General features: G+C 49.0%; 1 protein-coding gene across 2 annotated transcripts in view; it reads left to right on the top strand.

Annotated features, from left to right (window-relative positions):
- Positions 1–17,214, top strand: part of FAM167A (family with sequence similarity 167 member A) — a 43,590-nt gene extending 26,376 nt beyond the window's left edge. For both annotated transcript variants that reach the window (XM_045462355.1, XM_045462363.1), the window contains one exon: positions 13,956–17,214. In XM_045462355.1, coding sequence (XP_045318311.1) covers positions 13,956–14,219 — 264 coding nt within the window. In that variant the 3' untranslated portion in view covers positions 14,220–17,214. The remainder of the gene's footprint in view (positions 1–13,955) is intronic.
- Positions 17,215–17,577: the final 363 nt, after the last annotated feature.

The following is a 17,577-nucleotide window of genomic DNA, read 5'->3' as shown; positions in this document are numbered from 1 at the left end:
GGGCTTTCAGCCCGTCCAGCACGAACAGCCTGCAAGAGAAGATTCTGTTCTGTTAATCTGGCCACATACTGGCCCTTCGGTGGTTATTAAAGTATTTGTAAACAAAGGCACCAGCAAAGGAAATAGGACAAAACATCAATGATCTTTCCTTCTGGGTGCTAATATTATTCTTTGGACTTTTCTGTAGCTTCTGAAGTTTCCAAAAAAGGAATATATTACATATAATTGGGAAGAAAAAAGATTTAAACATAAAAGGCAAACGAAAGAAAAGCTCCAAGCTCCTGCCTATCTTGCCAGTGTAATCGGTACACATTCCTCACTTTGTAATCTACAGATTTTTCTAAAAAGGCATAGAATCTCCTAGACTGAGGTAAGAAAAGTAAGGCCTGGATCCCCAGAAATTCCCCTCTCAAGGTGAGAGCTGATGGGGTGGGGTTGGACGGGGGTTGACCAGTGAGATGAAGCCCAAGAATCAGGTCCTGTCTCTTTCCTTCCCTTGACTGTCTTGCAGTAGAGAGGAAAGGGAGACAGGAGCCAGAAGCAGGGGCCTGATGGTGGCACCCATCCAGAATAGCAGCTGTAAGGGACAGGCGGGGTTTCTTTCATCCAGTCCTCTCTTCATCCAGGATAGCCAGAGTCCACTGAATGCCTGCGCTTAGAGGCTGTGTGCGGGTGGGGGCCAGGGGGGATGGGCCAGGGTTCTCTATCAGGTGCCCCCCTTTGTGGAGGAGACAGACCCAACACACAGTGACACGGTGTGGCAAGAGCTATACTACAGGTATAGAAAATACAGTTTCAACAGGCTTTAGGGAGCTCAGGTGCACACGGAGTGGTCACTGTGTTCCAGGCATGCTGGACGGTGAAATTAACCAAAGGGACATACACAGATCCCTAGCTTCGTCAGCACCCGAGTGAATGCCTGGCTTTAAGCATGCCTGACATCAGGCTTCTCCTGAGTCCCCATTCACATTCTTCCTATAGTAATTAAAACCCAATTCCTCTGATGGGCACCCTCCCAGTTACAATACATTACTGTGTAGTAACTGTTGGAAGAGGCCCCCGGGGTATTTGTTAAAACTACAGATCCCTCCCAGCCCTCCGTGGAAATTCAGATTCCATAAAGCTAGGGTGGTGTCAGGAGCGTGACAAGTGCCTGAGGGGGGTTCTAATGCAACTGGGTCCCTAACCAGTCACAGGTGAAGTGGGAAGAGCATCAAATGTGTAACTAAACTAGACTTCCAGTCAGGTTCTACTATATCCTAGGTGCGTGACTTTAGGAAAACGAATTAACCTAGCCCTAGGTTTTGTCATTGTGAAATGGAGATAATACATACCTACCTGGCCGAGTGTTATAAAGGGAACACGAGGAGGACAGGGGTGGGAGGGCAGTGAGCACTTACTGAGTTCCTAAAATAGTCAGGTACTATGTACTAAATGCGTATATTTATATCCATCACACCATGCCATATGCACGGTGCTCTTTTAAGGTAGGCACCAGCCCCATTTTGCAGATGGGAAAACTGAGGTAAGGTAGTTTGGCCAAGATCAACCGGCAGGGCAGGGGTTTGAACCCAGATCTGCCCGACCTCAGAACCTCTGCCTTGAAGGGGAAATACAGATTTCCTCCTGTGATCAAATGAGCACGAACGCACTTTGTGTTTCATGAAGTGTTATGCTCGTTCAACATATTCTCTCAACTCCCGGAACTCTGGCCAATTATCCTCCAAAGCTTACTTGATCTTGCACTCTTTCCAAGAATTCCCCCCCACCCAGAAGTCTTCATTATTCTCATACAAAGGCCACATAGGATCAGAAGAGGCTGTTCAAGCCCAGGCTGAACAGCCCCTTTCTGAGGGATGTATTATTTTACAAGCTTCTGGAACCACCCCTGTCCCCAAGCTGCCACCAGGTCAAAAAAAAAAAAAAAAAAAAGAGCACTACCCAAAGACTGTTGTTGGTCACGTCCCGGGGCACAAGCCTGAGCCAGACACAGCCAGTGAGCAGGCAAAAGCCAGGGAAAGGTGACAGAGAGGCTCCCTCAAGGCGGCTGAGCTTTTGGCAGCGGAAACGGTTTCTAGGTCTGCACCAAGGGCCTGGCACTCAGGAGCCACGGCCCACAGCTGCTGGGCCAGCCGGAGCCTGCGGGCAGCTCAGGAGCCAGGGGAGAAGGAGAGTCCAAAGCCAGTCGGAAGTTCTGGCTTCTCTGCCTCCCGCGCGGCTCCCCGCCCAGGGCAGGCGTGCCCACGAGCATGAGGGCCCGAGGAGGAGCGAACTCCTCTACCAGTGATCGTTCTAATAGTGCTAGCTAGAACAGGACCGCAGAATGCTAGAGCAGGAGGGAGCCAAAGGGCGGATCACCCTCATCTTTCAGTGAGGGAGGGACATATGTAGAGAGTGTGCCCATCAGTCAGCTCTCACAGGCCCCTGCCCGGCCCTTTCCAACCCACCCACTCCTCAGCTCACACTCTGCTGGCAGCCCCCGTAGCCACTGCTGGCCACAGTCCACCGTACTCACCAGTTTGTGACCTTCCTAAGCCGCAGGGGCATGTGGGGGAGGGGGCACCCCCGCCTCATGCCCTAACTGTGGACTGTGACAGGGGAGGTGGGTTCCAGACGCTCCCCAGGCACAGCAAATACTCTCCTGAGGTGGGTTCTGAGTTCACCCCAGTGCCACAGGCTGCTGTGAGGTCCCCAGGCAGATGAGGCCCAAACCATCTGTTCTTCCTAAGGAGGCAGGCTCCAGGGTAATGGAGTGTGAAATGACTTTGGAGAGCAAAATGGCCTCAATCGTGCCTGGAAGGTGGGGCAGAGAATAGAGTGGCTTCGCTTCCTCTTGAAGGCACAGTGAGATTCTATAGATAGAAACTACAGGTGCTTGGGAGCCTTGGTTACACACACAAGCCCCAGTTCCGCAGGGCTCTTGTCCCCACAGCAGCTCTCCGTCACTCGTGGTCAGCCAGTGCTTCTGGCTGGTTCGTGAGCTTGCTTGGCATCAGGCGTGAAACTCCCAGTCTATCAGTTTTCAAGCCGGGAGGCCCAGAACCCAGGAAAAGTCTAGAAGTCCCAACACTGGCGATCCCATAGGTCTCCTCGGGGCTCTCTATGGATGCCAGGGTGCCTCAGCACCCTTCATTCAATTGACAACTGTCCCGGCCGAAGCTGGTCTCCAGGCAATCTCTTCAGGAAGAGATCCCTGCCTGCAACAGTTAGTGCTTCCTGTAGGTGCAAGTTCTGAAGGCAATGCAAGTTGCTCGGGGAAGAGCAGGAACACAGTCCCCGCGGGCATGTCTCCTCTCTGTCAGCTCCCTCACCCAGAGACACCCCAGCAGGCCGTGTTGGAGGAAGCCAGCCCTCCTGGAGTCTAGCTGAAGGCCCCGCTGCAGCCCAGAGTGACTGGCACAGTTCTAGGACTGGCTGCTGGCCCAGCGAGGCCCCCGCTGGCCGTCCAGGGCAGTGGCTGGGAAGCTGGGGAAGGCCCCACACTGGCCAAGCTAAGGACACCCTGCCTGGAAGGATCCCCGGCCTCCGTTTCAAACCCTGAAGTGCTTTGGCATTACCAGCTCCGGGAACCCAGACAAGCCATGTGATGAAGGAGATGCTAAGACTCCCCTACCAGCCCCACCGGGCTGTGCTTACATGTGAAAAACAGCACAGACGTCAGGTGCAAGTAATCACCTGCAACACGTGTGGGAGGCATGATTTGGTGACTAGCTCTGCTCCAGGCCCTGTTGGGGAGCAAAGAAGAATGACACAGGGCCTCGGCACTCAAGGATTCCTATAACAGTAGGAGTGATGAGTGTCATATGGGAAATAACAAAATGCTGAGCCCTGCAGCTCTGACCGTAAAGAAGGGATCAAGTGGAACTTAAAACCTCTGGAACCTCATGTCCTATACAAAGTGCCTCCTATATGTGTTATTCATTGAATTCTCAGAGCGGATATTATTACTATGCCCATTTCACAGATAAGGAAATTGAAGCTCAGACCGCTTGAGCAACGTGGCCAGAGTTGCACCACTAGTGAGTAGTAGTGAAGGACTTGGAACCCACGAGCCAAGACTCTGTTCATTCTACTCACTGCCTCTCCAAGGCCTGGAGGGTAGCACGGGTGAGAAAGTCAAGAATCGTTGCCCTAGGATTGTCCCAGCTGTAGAAAATCAAAACCTGGCTCTGAGGAGGTATCACCCATTGATTGATTGATTGATTGATTGATTCATTCATTCATTAATTCATTCATTCAACAAATGGCTTTTGAGTGCCAGAGTTATGCACCAGGCACTGGGATGGGCCTGATGAACACAGTCTTCATTTTTCCTTGCTGTTTTACCACCTGGTGGGGAGACAGATGAGTAAACGAACACAATCGATGCCTTGTGTAGGTGCTGTGGTAGGAGGCACTCATGGTGAGGAATATCACCCGGCCTGCAGGGTTTAGGAGCAAAGACTGGGCCTGAACGATGATGGGAGGGGAAGGAGTGGTTTTAGGAGAGGGAATAAGGACCTAGCATGGCTGCTGTGGAGGGGAAGAGGCTCAGAATGGGAGAGCTGAGGCTGGAGAAAGCAAGGGAGCCAGGAAGGCTGGTTGTACCTTTGAAAGGTTTGAAGAAGGGGAGAGACTTGTCCATCAGCCTCTGGAGTGTAGGGCCCAGCACAGACAGTGGGAGAGGAGGCAGGAAGGAGCCCAAGGTATAGAGTGCAGGGTGACTGTGAGTAGTGACTATGTGAGTCTGGGCTTGTCCTTCCCAACATTCCTTTCTCAGATGTACAGTTCCCAGGCCTACCTTGTGTCCAGGATGCAATCTTATCAGGTAGGGGAAGGTAATCAGCATCCCCTTTCCATATAGGGATCGCATCACCTGCCCAGAGCCACTCATCTCCTTAGGGCTGATCTAAGACGGTGTCATAGTCCCTTGGTGCCACTGCAACCAAATACCACAGACTGGGTAGCTTATAAACAACAGACCTCTAATTCTCACAGTCTGGAGGCTGCAAGTCGAGGATCAGGGAGCCAGCAGGGTCAGGAGACGGCCCTCTTCTGGGTCACAGACTGCTCACCGAGTCCTCACGTGGTGGAAGAGGTGAGGGATCTCTCTGGACTCTCTTATAAGATCATCAGTCCCATTCATGAGGGCTCACCCCTCATGACTTAAGCACATCCCAAAGGCCCCGCCTCCAAATACCATGACATTGGGCATGAGGATTTCAACATGTGAATTTTGATGTCATGCAAGCATTGAGACCAAAGCCAGCTAGAACCCAGAGCCTCTTGGGACAGATCTGGGAATTGTTCAGAGTGCATCACTCTGTCCTTCCCAAAGGCCAGCCTCATGAGTAAAGATGCAGTTTGGCCTAGGACCTTTCAAGTTTGAAAACCAAAGACCTTATCATATACATAGAGCTTGACTCTTACCACAGAGGATGGACAGTCCCTGGCAGGGCCTGAAGCACCCCCTGCTCTCTGGGCTGGCTCTGAGGTCTGCTCGAACATTCCTTCCCAGCAGACAATGGCTCCAAGGAGAGCACAAGAGCCCCTCGGAGGAGCCCAGACAGACAGACATGTCATATTCTGCCCCAGGGGATGGGAGCCATGGTGCCCTTCAGGCCACCCACACCCCAGGCCAGCGGCATCCAAGAGAACTCATGTCCAGCTTGGCATCTGCCCAAAGGCAGCAGCCGCGGGGAGTGTGTGGCGGCCTGTGAATGCAGCCTCCACTTGCCGGGATCGGTGGCCCACTGCCGCCAGAGTAGGGACCTTTGAGAAACACTTGAGTCAACAGCTCTGCCTGAAAATCAGTCCATGCACAGTTTGGTTTCTAGGGGTGTTTGAAAAAAAATGAAAAAAATTTTCCCAGACCCTGAAGTTGCCTCCAGCAGCACATTTCAACGACACCACTTGCTTTCTTTCCTAACAACGTTATTCTGGCTCTTTCTCAGAGGCCAAATCCAAGATCAAATAATGAATAATATTTTCTCCAGGCTTCTAAGTGTGTTCCTACACAGTGCTGATTAAAACAATAATCTGGACCTTTCAGCTAAGTTATATAAAAATCACCAGACAGCTTACAAAAACTATTTCTAAGGTTCAAGAATTAAGACTCGTGGAGAATAGAGCGCATGCTGTCCTTTCATGCACGGCTGAGAAAATAGCCCAGATTTTATACTCTGCCTCTCTTCAACATCATTCAGAGACTAATTGTAACTGTTGGGTTGGGGTGGCTTAGATACGAGCCTCAGAAATGGGGATTAAACAAAATGCCCTTGATCACCTTGGGATAATTTCTGTCTTCCTGGATTTGTGCTAATCCCAATGGTCCTCAATCCAGCTCAGTCATATCCCCTCTGGTTTGCCCTTGGTGCTTGGGTTTCTTCGGGGTGAGCTTTAGAGACAGATTTGCAAACCTCTGCCCCAAATGTGCTTACAAGTGTGCATAGGGCCTTGTCTCATGCCACTGCCCCGTCTTGTTGTTTTCTCCAAATTAAGGGAACAGAAACTTTCAGGGGCAAAGGTGCAGGATCCTCCAGAAAATGAAGGACTAGAGAATAGAAATGAAACAGATCACAGATAGGGCTGCCGGGACGACTTGTGTGGACGGAGGAAGCTGTGTCTGACCCGCCAGGCGTGACCACTCATGTTAGGAAGCAGAGGCTGCTGTGGGTTAAGGCGGTATGTTCCGAAGAATTGCTTCCTGTGCTCCCAATAGTCTGATAGTTACATGCCTTTTGTATTTTTTCAAACTCCTTAAATCTTCAGGACATTTTAGACCCGTGAAAGCATTCGAGCATATCTCAATGGCAACTGGGCACGAAGGCATTCGCTTCCCTGGAATGCCAAAGCATCAAGGAGTGTTCTAGACTGAGCAAGTGAACACAAAGCCAGTGGACAAGGTGTGCTGAGGAAGGAAGCAAATTCTCCAGATCGCCACAAAACTGACACTTCTCCCAAAGGCTGCAAGGGCCATTGCCAAAGAACAAAATACAGTAAAACCTTGGTTTGCAGGTAAATTTTTCTGCGAGTGCTCTGCAAGACGGGCAAACATTTCTAATAAATTTTAACTTGATAAATGTGGGATGTCTTGCAACGCTAGTCGTATGTGACACCGCAGGTCACTCGATCACAATGGAGCCAATGGTTCTTGAAATTCGCTTTGATATACAAGTGCTTTAGATTACAAGCATTTCCAGAACGAATCATGCTCGCAAACCAAGGCTATACTGTACTCTCTCCACCTCCCAGAGGTGGTCTGAGCCCCTCTTTCTGTGGCCACTGCTCCTCCAACCTACCTCAGAAAGGCCTTTAACTTCCCAGACCACTCCGCTTCCTTCAGGATCTGCTCGGTTCCCAGTGCCACTCAAGTTACAGAATGCATCGCACAGAGGAGCCTGGGTGGCTCAGTCAGTTAAGCGTCCAACTCTTGATTTCAGCTCAGGTCATGATCTCACGGTTCGTGGCATCGAGCCCTGTGTTGGGTCCCACTCCACACTGACATCATGGAGCCTGCATGGCTTCTCTCTCTCCCTCTCTCTTTGCCCCTCCCCCGTGTGGGCTCTCTTCTCTCAAAATAAATAAACTTAAAAAAAAAAGAACGCGGGGTGCCTGGGTGGCTCAGTCGGTTGGGCATCCGACTTCGGCTCAGGTCATAATCTCACGGTTTGTGAGTTCAAGCCCCACATCAGGCTCTGTGCTGACAGCTCAGAGCCTGGAGCCTGCTTCTGATCTTGTGTCTCCCCTCCCCTGCTCATGCTCTGTCTCTCTCTGTCTCTCAAAAATAAATAAATGTTGAAAAAACAATTAAAAAAAAAAAGAACCCATCACACAGATGAGCCTCTGACCACCAGGATAGGTCCTCATCACCAATGCCTGCAACATCCACACTTACTGAAGGGAGAGTGATGAGCCATCCCTGTTTGCTGGGGAACAGGGAGGCTTCTGGGATATGGGACTCCGGGGACAAAAACCGGGAAGGCTCTGGGCAAATCAAGTCAGAATCATCACCCCAAATCTGTAGTTTTTTCTGTTTCTTTAATTGTGGTAAAATATAACATATAACATACAATTACCATTTTAACCATTGCTTTATTTTTTAAAGATTAAAAAAAATTAATGTTTATTTATCTTTGAGAGAGAGAGCAGGCGGGGGAAGGGGCAGAGAGAGAGAGAGAGAGAGAGAGAGAGAATTGTAAGCAGGCCCCACGCTGTCAGCTCAGAGTCTGACATGGGGCTTGAACTCTGGAACCATGAGATCATGACCTGTGCGAAAGTCAGACACCCAACTGACTCAGCCACCCAGGCGCCCCCCTTTTAACCATTTTTAAGTGTACAACTCATTAGGGACATTCACATTGTTACGCGGTCATCAGCACCGTCCATCTCCAGAAGTGCTTCCTTCTCCCCCAACTGAAACTTTGTCCCCATTAAACATTAACTCCTCATTCTTGTATCCACCCCCCCCCCCCCACCCAGCCCCTGGCAACCCCATTCTGCTTTCTATCTCTGTGAATCTGACTACTTAGGTCTGTCATGTAAGTGGAATTGTAAAGTACTTGTCCTTTTGTGTCTGGCTTCTTTCACTTATATATCATCCTCAAGGGTCATTCATGCTGTAGCACGTGTCCGGATTTCATCTCTTGCTGTGGCTGAATAATAGGCTGTCGTATGGACAGACCATATTTTGTTTATCTGTCCTTCCGTCGACGGACACACGGGTTGCTTCCCCTATTGTGAATAATGCTGCTATAGACACGAGTGTACGAGTATCTGTTCAAGTCCCTGCTTTCAATTCGTGTAGGGATATACCCACAAGAGGCATTACTGGATCATGTGATAACTCTATGCTTACTTTTTGGAGGAACTGCCATATTGTTCTCCACAGGAGTTTACTGCAGCCTTTGTTTTTATTCCACCCCTCCCCGAGGCAGGAGTCAGCCCCTCTTCCAACTCCCCTGAGACTTGGCTACAGAGACCTCACAGCAGAGCCCTCTCACATTGGGTACTTCTGTGAATTTCCTCGGCTGGCCATCCTACATTCATTGGCTATTGCAGCAGGGCCACCGATTGTCCACCAGCTCCTTCGTGAGCTTCCTCACCCGGTACGAACACAACCTTTTACCACAATGTGCTGACATTTCTCCCCCTTTCACCAAGTACTATGCCCTAATTACAGGATTACTGGAATTGTAGGCGCTCCTCTGAAAATCCAGCGAAGGCCTTTATTCTGCAGGAACAACAGGCCACCCTGGGAAGGGGGATTGGAAATCAGCACGTCCTACAGTTGAGTCTTTGCCAGGGAAAGCATTAAACTCACACTGATAGTTGAGTCACAAGGACCAGGTTTTAGGGCCAGTGTCTCAGTCTCTTTAATAAAGTCTTAAAAGTGGGAAGTTCTGGCCAGTTTCCACATTCTACACCTTGGCCTGGAGAGAAAGAGCTTAAACGGTGAACCTCTTACCTTTGTTTGACTGGCACTATTCAGCTTACTTGGCATATCCCTTATTATCTAATATGCTTCTCATAGTCCTTGAAATAGGCATTATCGCTTTTCTCTAGATGAAGAGACAGAAGTTCAAGGAGAGTTAGTGATTCGCCCAAACCCACACAACTAGTGAGGAGGGGGTTCCACTGGAATCCAGATTCGAACCCCAGATTCTATCCCTTCTACTGCCTCTGGGACCCAGACCACCTCCAGGTAAATGGGAACCATGGGGAGGTCACCAGCTCTGGGCTCTGATGGGCCCCTGGGTGATCCGAGCGCACCTTGCCCAGCCTGGCTGATCCTGAACAGTTCCTTAACTTCCCTGAGTTGGGTTTCCTCGTCCGTGAAACAGATCGAAATACCTATCATCTAGAGCTGTGAGCATATGCAGCGAAATAATCTATATGACCTGCACCTGACAGTATGTGGCAGGAGATGGGGGATGATGTCACTGCTGCCCACGTGCATCTGTGGCAGACAGGAAAGAAAAAGGAAGGAGGGCCTTCATCCCCAGCCCAGACCCTGCTCTGTAACCATGTCACAGCTCTCGTTCGGCACCCTCCTCAGGAGCTGCCATTCTCCCGACGTCCCCTAAACTTTCTGAGAAAGTTTCATTTATTAGAAAGCCTCTTAGCCGTGTGAACCTTGAGGACATTATGCTAAGTGAAATGAGCCAGTCACAAAAGGACAAATTCTGCATGATTCCACTTACATAAGGTACATCGAGCAGTCAAATTCATGGAGACAGAAAGTAGAGTGGGGGTGGGGAGTGGGGTGGGATGTTAGTGTTTAATGGGGACAGAGTTTCAGTTTTACAAGATGAAGAGGTCTCAAGATGGTGGTGATGGCCACAGGTCAATGGGGATGTGCCTGCTGCTACTGAGCTGCACACTTCAAAGTGATTAAGATGGTAAACATTTTGTTATGCGTATTTTATTACGATGAAAAAAATTTCAGGGGGCAAAAATCCTTTTAGCCCTGCACATTTTGCTTAGGTTTTTTTTTTTCAGCCATGGGAGCTCGTTTCTGTATGGATTTGGTCTGATTCCCAATGGAGTTCCCTCTTCAGTGGGGCCTCAAATTGATGTTTAAGGCACAGAGTCACCCTTGGAAAATCCCTTAGTGCGAATAGGGCCAACACCGCCAGTTTTCCCTGTGGTGTTGGAACAAACACTTGTTTTCTGTGCCTCAGATGCAGTAGCTGATTTACATGCAGGGGTCATAACAAAACATATACTCTGAGCGACTCCTAAAGCAGGTACTCACACTAAGGCACCCTCAGAACCAGGACCCGCTGGGGAAAGAGCAGGTTCCCAGTCTCCCTCGTGTTCCTTTGGGCACAACGATGGCCAGAATCCTAGCCCTGTTGAAAGCGTGGTTTTATTTCTCTTCTTTACTTTATGCAGAGTTGAATGAATCCAAGCTAAATAAGTCTGTGAAGTGACTCCACCAAGGTGGACTTTGTCCAGTCAAAGGGAACGGACATGTGCCTTCCTGTCACTCCTTTTCTCCAGCTGACTCTGATGGGATTTCAGTCCTAAATTGTTCTCTGACCTTTGACTGGATCAATTGGCCATAGAAAAATAGACCTTTTCCTCTACCGGGCACCCCTGCGGGCTGCATCTCACAGATACTCCCGGACACCTGCTCAAGCCTGAAATTCTCCAACTTTAAAGGATCTTTTCAGACCTAAGATCCAACTCCTGGTGACAAAGTTCAAACCTAAAACATGAAGTTCCTATCTTTTCAAAGAGCTCTATCTCCAAATTACAGAATACCCCCAAGGAGAAATGGGGGGGAGGGGTTCAATCAAGACCCCAGAAGCAATGAGAGTGAGCTGACACTATCTTTCAGACAAACTTGACCACCATCTGCTTCAGAAGGGTTTTAGACAACACCTGGCCCCGTTCCAGGCATGACTAAGGGCTGCATAACAAATGAATGAATGACCAACTGCCCTGTGATGAGCCTGCCATCATTAGTTTGGTGCTCTTCTAAATCAATAGAATTTCTGGTTGGCAATAAATTTGGGTTTTTATGTCCAAGGATTGAGAAGTTAGCTAGTAGACTGGGGGCTATGAACTTTAATACCAATTTCGCCATTAAACACTTTGCTGATCCCCATGCAAGACTTTTTATCCTGATTTTTCTCATCTACGAAATGGAGAGAAAAGGGATCCATAGAAGTACATTAAAAATGAAAGAGAGCGGGGCGCCTGGGTGGCGCAGTCGGTTAAGCGTCCGACTTCAGCCAGGTCACGATCTCGCGGTCCGCGAGTTCGAGCCCTGCGTCGGGCTCTGGGCTGATGGCTCAGAGCCTGGAGCCTGTTTCCGATTCTGTGTCTCCCTCTCTCTCTGCCCCTCCCCTGTTCATGCTCTGTCTCTCTCTGTCCCAAAAATAAATAAACGTTGAAAAAAAAATTAAAAAAAAAAAAAATGAAAGAGAGCAAAAAAAAAACCAAAAAAACAAAAAAACAAAAACCAATAAAATGCTTACTGGTGAAGTCACTTACTTTTCTACCAGGGAGGGCACTGGGTTCCAAACCTTAACAGGGGACAAGTGCAAACAGTTGTGTTCACTTGCATAACAATGGAAAGGTTCCCTCTGGGATCTCATGGTTGATTTCTCCAAATCAGTTTGGTTCCAAGCACCAGGCAAAAGGCATAGCTGAGCTTGAAGACACAAAAATACTAAAACAAGAACCACTTGCAATTATAGGCAGAGTAAACAGTGAGAAGGAATCAACTATCATGTCATGTGGGAACAGCTGATAACCTGTCCCAGGGTTGTTAATGGAAAGTGCTCTGTGCTGGGAGCCTGAGGATGTCCTGTGAGCTCCAGCCCCCATCTCTGCCATGGCATAACTGTGACTGAGCAACTCACTGACACCCTCCCAGACTTGTAAAATGCTCATCCAAACTGCCAGGCTGATCCCTCAGGGCTGGCTTTACTGTCCTGACAAAGTCAGCACGTGAATGGATTTTGGAAACCGTAAGGGTGTTAGACCAGATATCATGAGCCTTTTATTAGTTCACTGAGCACAGAACTAGCTCCATATCAACAATACCTGAAAAGGCAGAACTTCCTTGTCATTAGTTTGGGTTCTGGAGTCTGATTGTCTGGGTTTCTCATCTCAGCTCTGCCATTTATGACCTTTGTGATCACATAATAACTGACTCTGCGAGCTTCTGCCTCTTCATTTCTAAATTGCGGATGATGATGGTGATATTGCTTAGCAGAGTTGTAGTAAAGATTAACTTTAGCGTGTTAATATACTTTTTATAGACTGAATCTTTGGGCCCACCCCCCCAGATTCATATGTTGAAGCCCCTACCCGCAGTGTGATGGTATTTGGAGGTGGGCCTTTAGGAGATGGTTAGATTTGAGGGCATAAAAGTAGGGCCCCCTATCATGAGATTAATGTCCTTATAAAAAGAGAGAGCAGAGGGGCACCTGGGTGGCTCAGTCGGTTGAGCGCCTGACTTCGGCTCAGGTCATGATCTCGCAGTTGGTGGGTTCAAGCCCCACCTCAGGCTCTGTGCTGACAGCTCACAGCCTGGAGTCTGCTTCAGATTCTGTGTCTCCCTCTCTCTCTGCCCACCCCCCACTCACACTCTGTCTCTCTCCTTGAGAAATTGATAAACATTAAAAAAAGAGAGAGAGAGAGAGCAGAGCCTTCTATCTCCATCATGTGAGCATATTGCAAGAAGGTGACCGTCTGCAAGCTGTGCGGGAGGCCCTCAGTAATAACGGAATCAGCCCACCCCTTGATCTTGGACTTCCAGACCTCCAGAACTATGAAAAATAAACATCTATTGGTTAAGCCTTCCAGGCGATGGTAATTTGTAGAGTAGCCTGAGCAGACTAATCCATACCTGAAGAGCTTAGAACAATGCGGTTCATGGTAAGACATTCTACAAACATTAGCATGTTTTTGTTTGGCTTTTTTTGAAACTTTGTTAAGAAACACTGCAGGCATTGTAAATTGTTTACAGGTTTGCAGAATAATATAACAGTATACCCACCACCGGACATAAGGTATAGAACATTACCAACACAGCTGAAGCCCCCATCTGCCTTTCCCCATCACATTCCTTCCTTCCCACCCAGAGGTAACCATGCTCCTGAATTTGGTATTTGTCACTCCTATGCATTCCATTATACTCTTACTCCATCCGTACGTACCTGTAAACAATGAGACTGCACTTGAAGCCAGGACTGACATGCATCTATTCCAGGATTTAGACATTGAATCTAGCCTAACACAAAGTACTGTTTGGGAAACCCATCTGTCCCCATTTGTCATCTTGCTATGTATGTCTTTTCACCTCCCGGAGCAGGGAACGTGCTAATATCTCCAGGTAGACCAACTGATGATGCAAGCTATTAATTAGGTCTCCTATCAGTGGGTCTGTGTTTGTCAGAGACTGTGGAGCTGTAACCCCCAGCGCAGCTCTCTGCTGATGCTCCCTTCCTCCCTTCCAGATGGAGATGCGGCTGCAGGACCAGCAGCTGGCCAGACAGCTCATGCGCCTGCGCAGTGACATCAACAAGCTGAAGATCGAGCAGACCTGTGACCTGCACAGGAGGATGCTCAACGATGCCACCTATGAGCTGGAGGAACGGGACGAGCTGTCTGATCTCTTCTGTGACTCCCCGCTCGCCTCCTCCTTCAGTCTCTCCACACCACTCAAGCTCATTGGAGTCACCAAGATGAACATCAACTCCCGGAGGTTCTCTCTGTGCTGAGAAGCCCTAGAAGGGGGCAGAGGAGCTAGGAGAGAGTGTTCAGGAGGTGGGGAGGGGACACGGGAAAGGAGTTGAGGCTGAGTCACCCTGAGCGGGTCTCCCCAGAGAAAGGGCTTCCCTGTGACTGGTGAACCGTGGACCCCCAGACTCCTGGCAGGTGCTCTCTCAGGGGTCCCAGCTTGCTGTGGAACCCAACAACCCTTGACTGTCTGTGACCCCGGTGTTCATCTCCATCCAGATGTTCAGTGAGACCTGGCTCCCAGGATAATATGTCTCCATCCTCCCCTCACCGACCTACATTCTTGTCTCCCAGAATCACTGGTGCTATGATCTGGGATCCCAGAGGGGACCCCCAAAAGCTGTGATTCTTGCCAAAAGCTTCACCAAGAGCACTGGGCATCCAGGGAGGAGATGAGTAGGTATGTCAGATGAGCCCATCTCCTGTTGCCGTCTTCTAAGTACTGGCTCAAATTCACCCTAAATAGGTGACTCAGCAGCCCTGACAGGGACCCACCAGGAAGGGAAAACCAGAAGGAGTGATGAAGTGGAGCTTGGGAACCCAGGCCCCACAGCTGCAGCCAGTGCCTCCGGTGAGTGGCTGGGCCAGGCTGCTGTCGGTCTTAGACCTTGGCCCTACCAGTGCCATGTAACTTGTTTCTAGCGTGTGCCAGGACACGCCCGTGCAGCTTGAGGGGGGCAAGCACAGATGCCCTCTGTTGCCTGCCCTGGCCACACACACCAATCCCAGTCTCCAAAGAGCCCTGTTGCCGCCACCCTGCTCCTCCAGGGGTGTGGCTAAATGGACTAGGCAAGTCTGTCAGCAGATTTCCCACAACCCGAATTCTCCTGGTGGTGTCACCTCTATGTCCTTCTTGCCCTCCCCAGAAACACTGGAGGGACCTCAGAAGCTTGCCCTGAGCCTCCTCTGAGATTCTGTGCCTGATTTAAATAACTAATTTTAATTGAATCAGACTGTTACTAATCTGTTGCTAACTTGTCAATAACTGTTTGATTTTTGTCCAAATGGTGATGCCAGTTGGGTAGGTCAAGTCCAGAAGTTAAGGATTTGACTTTAAAAGGTTCTCCCTAACAACAAGCATGACGATCAGGAAGGTGAGGACTAAGACCTCAACAGGGTAGGAAAGCGAACCTGGTAGAATGCCACGTGGCACGTGTTCTCCCACCAGCGGGGTGGGGGGAGGGGAGGGTTGGCTTTTGACATCATCTGGTCACGCCTTCTTGTTCATAAAGGAGTACAGTGAAGCCAGGAAAGGAAGATGACTTCCCTTAGGTTACACAGCTCTTTAGTGGCTATAGAATATAGACAGGTTCAATCATTATTAATAATGCCTAGACAGATCATTTATTAATGAACTTGAACCCCACAGATGGTCCTAATGCTTTGCCAAACCCGCAAACTGCCAACCCCTCTACTCTCCACCTCCTTCAGCCCCCACATGTAGCTCTCACTTTGCCATTCAGAATATTTGGGTCGAACTCAGAGCAATGGCTGGAAAGTGGACCCACAGAACACATATTACCAATCACAATTCCGTAGTCGAAGTAAAGTGTTCTTTCATGTTTCATCTTCTTGTATAGTCTCATCAGGGTCCATGCACACTTATACACATGCGCGTGCACACACACACACACACATACACACCCTGGCCCACATGAAGAAGGTTGTTTTTCTTTTGTGGACAGGCAGTGAGAGGATGTAAATGAATGCTCCCTAATTAGGAAAGAACATGGTCACTTTCTTGTGATTTCAAAGAGCCAGAGGATTTACACTTCCTTCGAAGAAGGTATATCAACATAGCTAAGATTTGTTTTCAGCCTGACTCTCTAAGCAGTGAGGGAAGTCAGAGGCCCAGAGGATTGGTCCACAGAAAAGACCTCAGTGGAATGCCTGGCCCTTTAGACCAGCTCCCCTCAGGCAGGAAAGGAGGGAGATTTTCTCTACCCCACACTGTCTCTCCTCAGGGATTATGTACAAGCACTGCCAAGCCCTCCAGAGGCATTCCTTCCAGGCTTCTCTGAGATGAGTCCTGGGGATGGTGGGGTAGTGGGCTGGCCCACACCCACTCACCACTCACTCTGGAAGGGCACACAGGTACACATACTCGAACTACGCAGGAAAGCCCATTCCATATTCAGCAAATCATGCCAAATTGCTTTTTTCTTTCTAGAAATCCGTCATTACAGTAATTGAAAAAAATTGGACTCAACTAAAGCTGAGTGATTTTGTTGATTTTGTCAACCGAATTGAATTGGCGTCAACTGGGCAATTTAGTTGTTCGGTTAACCTAATGGTCCCTTCCTTGCTTTGTTCTCTGAGAGGAAACCGAGATCAAGGCATACTTTTTTGAATAGGTCTCAGCTCTTTCGCTTAGTTCACCCCAAGAGAATTTTATTTTGGAATAAGGACGGACGGGAAAGAGGAGGGGACCAGAGAGGAAGAGTGGAGGGGGAGAGACCGGGTACATCTCCTTATTCATCATCCAATGTCTGTTAGCTCCCTTATTTTCACAGGGAACACAAATAACTCAACAAGTCAGTTCAGTTTTGTGAAGAGCCTGCCTTGCGGCGGGTCAAGAGATGTCTGTGAATCAGCTGCAGGCCCACCTGTGTCGCCAGCACCCTAGGACAATGCTCTGGCTTACCGTGTGTATACAATACTGTTCGCAGTTTCATTCATTATCTGCCCATCTCTCTGTCGTCCCTGAGGCCCCTGGGTGTAAAACGTGCGGTTTCCATTGACACTACTGTGCACGGCACTGTGTGATGCCTTCATGGACTCAGCAGAGATCACAGAGGCCTGGAGAGCCTGGGTAGGCTTGAGCTGGCCTGATCCAGCCCCAGACCTCCTCCCTGTAGCAATACCAAGTGCTATTACATAATCAATGGACAATTTATAATCTTATTTTTTATGATTATTTGTTTCTATATTGCTGTTAGAAGAAGTGAAATAAAAATATTTCAAAAGAGGATACTATGTAAGGAGAAGAAATTTTCTTTCTTTTACCTTGTTCCTATTATAGCAGACACACAAAGAAAGAGAAAGAGAGAAAGGGAAGGGACAGAGGGAGAGAGGGTAGTAGGGTGGGAGGAGAGGAAGGAAGGAAGGAAGAAAGGAAGGAAGAGAGGGAGGGAGGGAGGAAGGAAGGGTGGGTGGATGGGTGGATGGACTTGGGATTTACTTTGGTACACACTTTGGGATATACTTTGGAGGTAAAGCCAACCAGACACGCTGATAGCTTGGATGCAGTGAGTGAAGGAAACAGAGGAATTAAGAACAGCTCTCTGGCTGGCAGCTGGATGGAGGGGGTGCCATTTACTGAGATGTAGAACACTTTGA

The sequence above is a fragment of the Leopardus geoffroyi genome, chromosome B1, assembly GCF_018350155.1.
Source record: "Leopardus geoffroyi isolate Oge1 chromosome B1, O.geoffroyi_Oge1_pat1.0, whole genome shotgun sequence".
In the NCBI taxonomy this organism is placed as follows: Eukaryota; Metazoa; Chordata; class Mammalia; order Carnivora; family Felidae; genus Leopardus; species Leopardus geoffroyi.
Note: the sequence above shows the minus strand (reverse complement) of the source record. Positions and strands in the feature narration are given on the sequence as shown.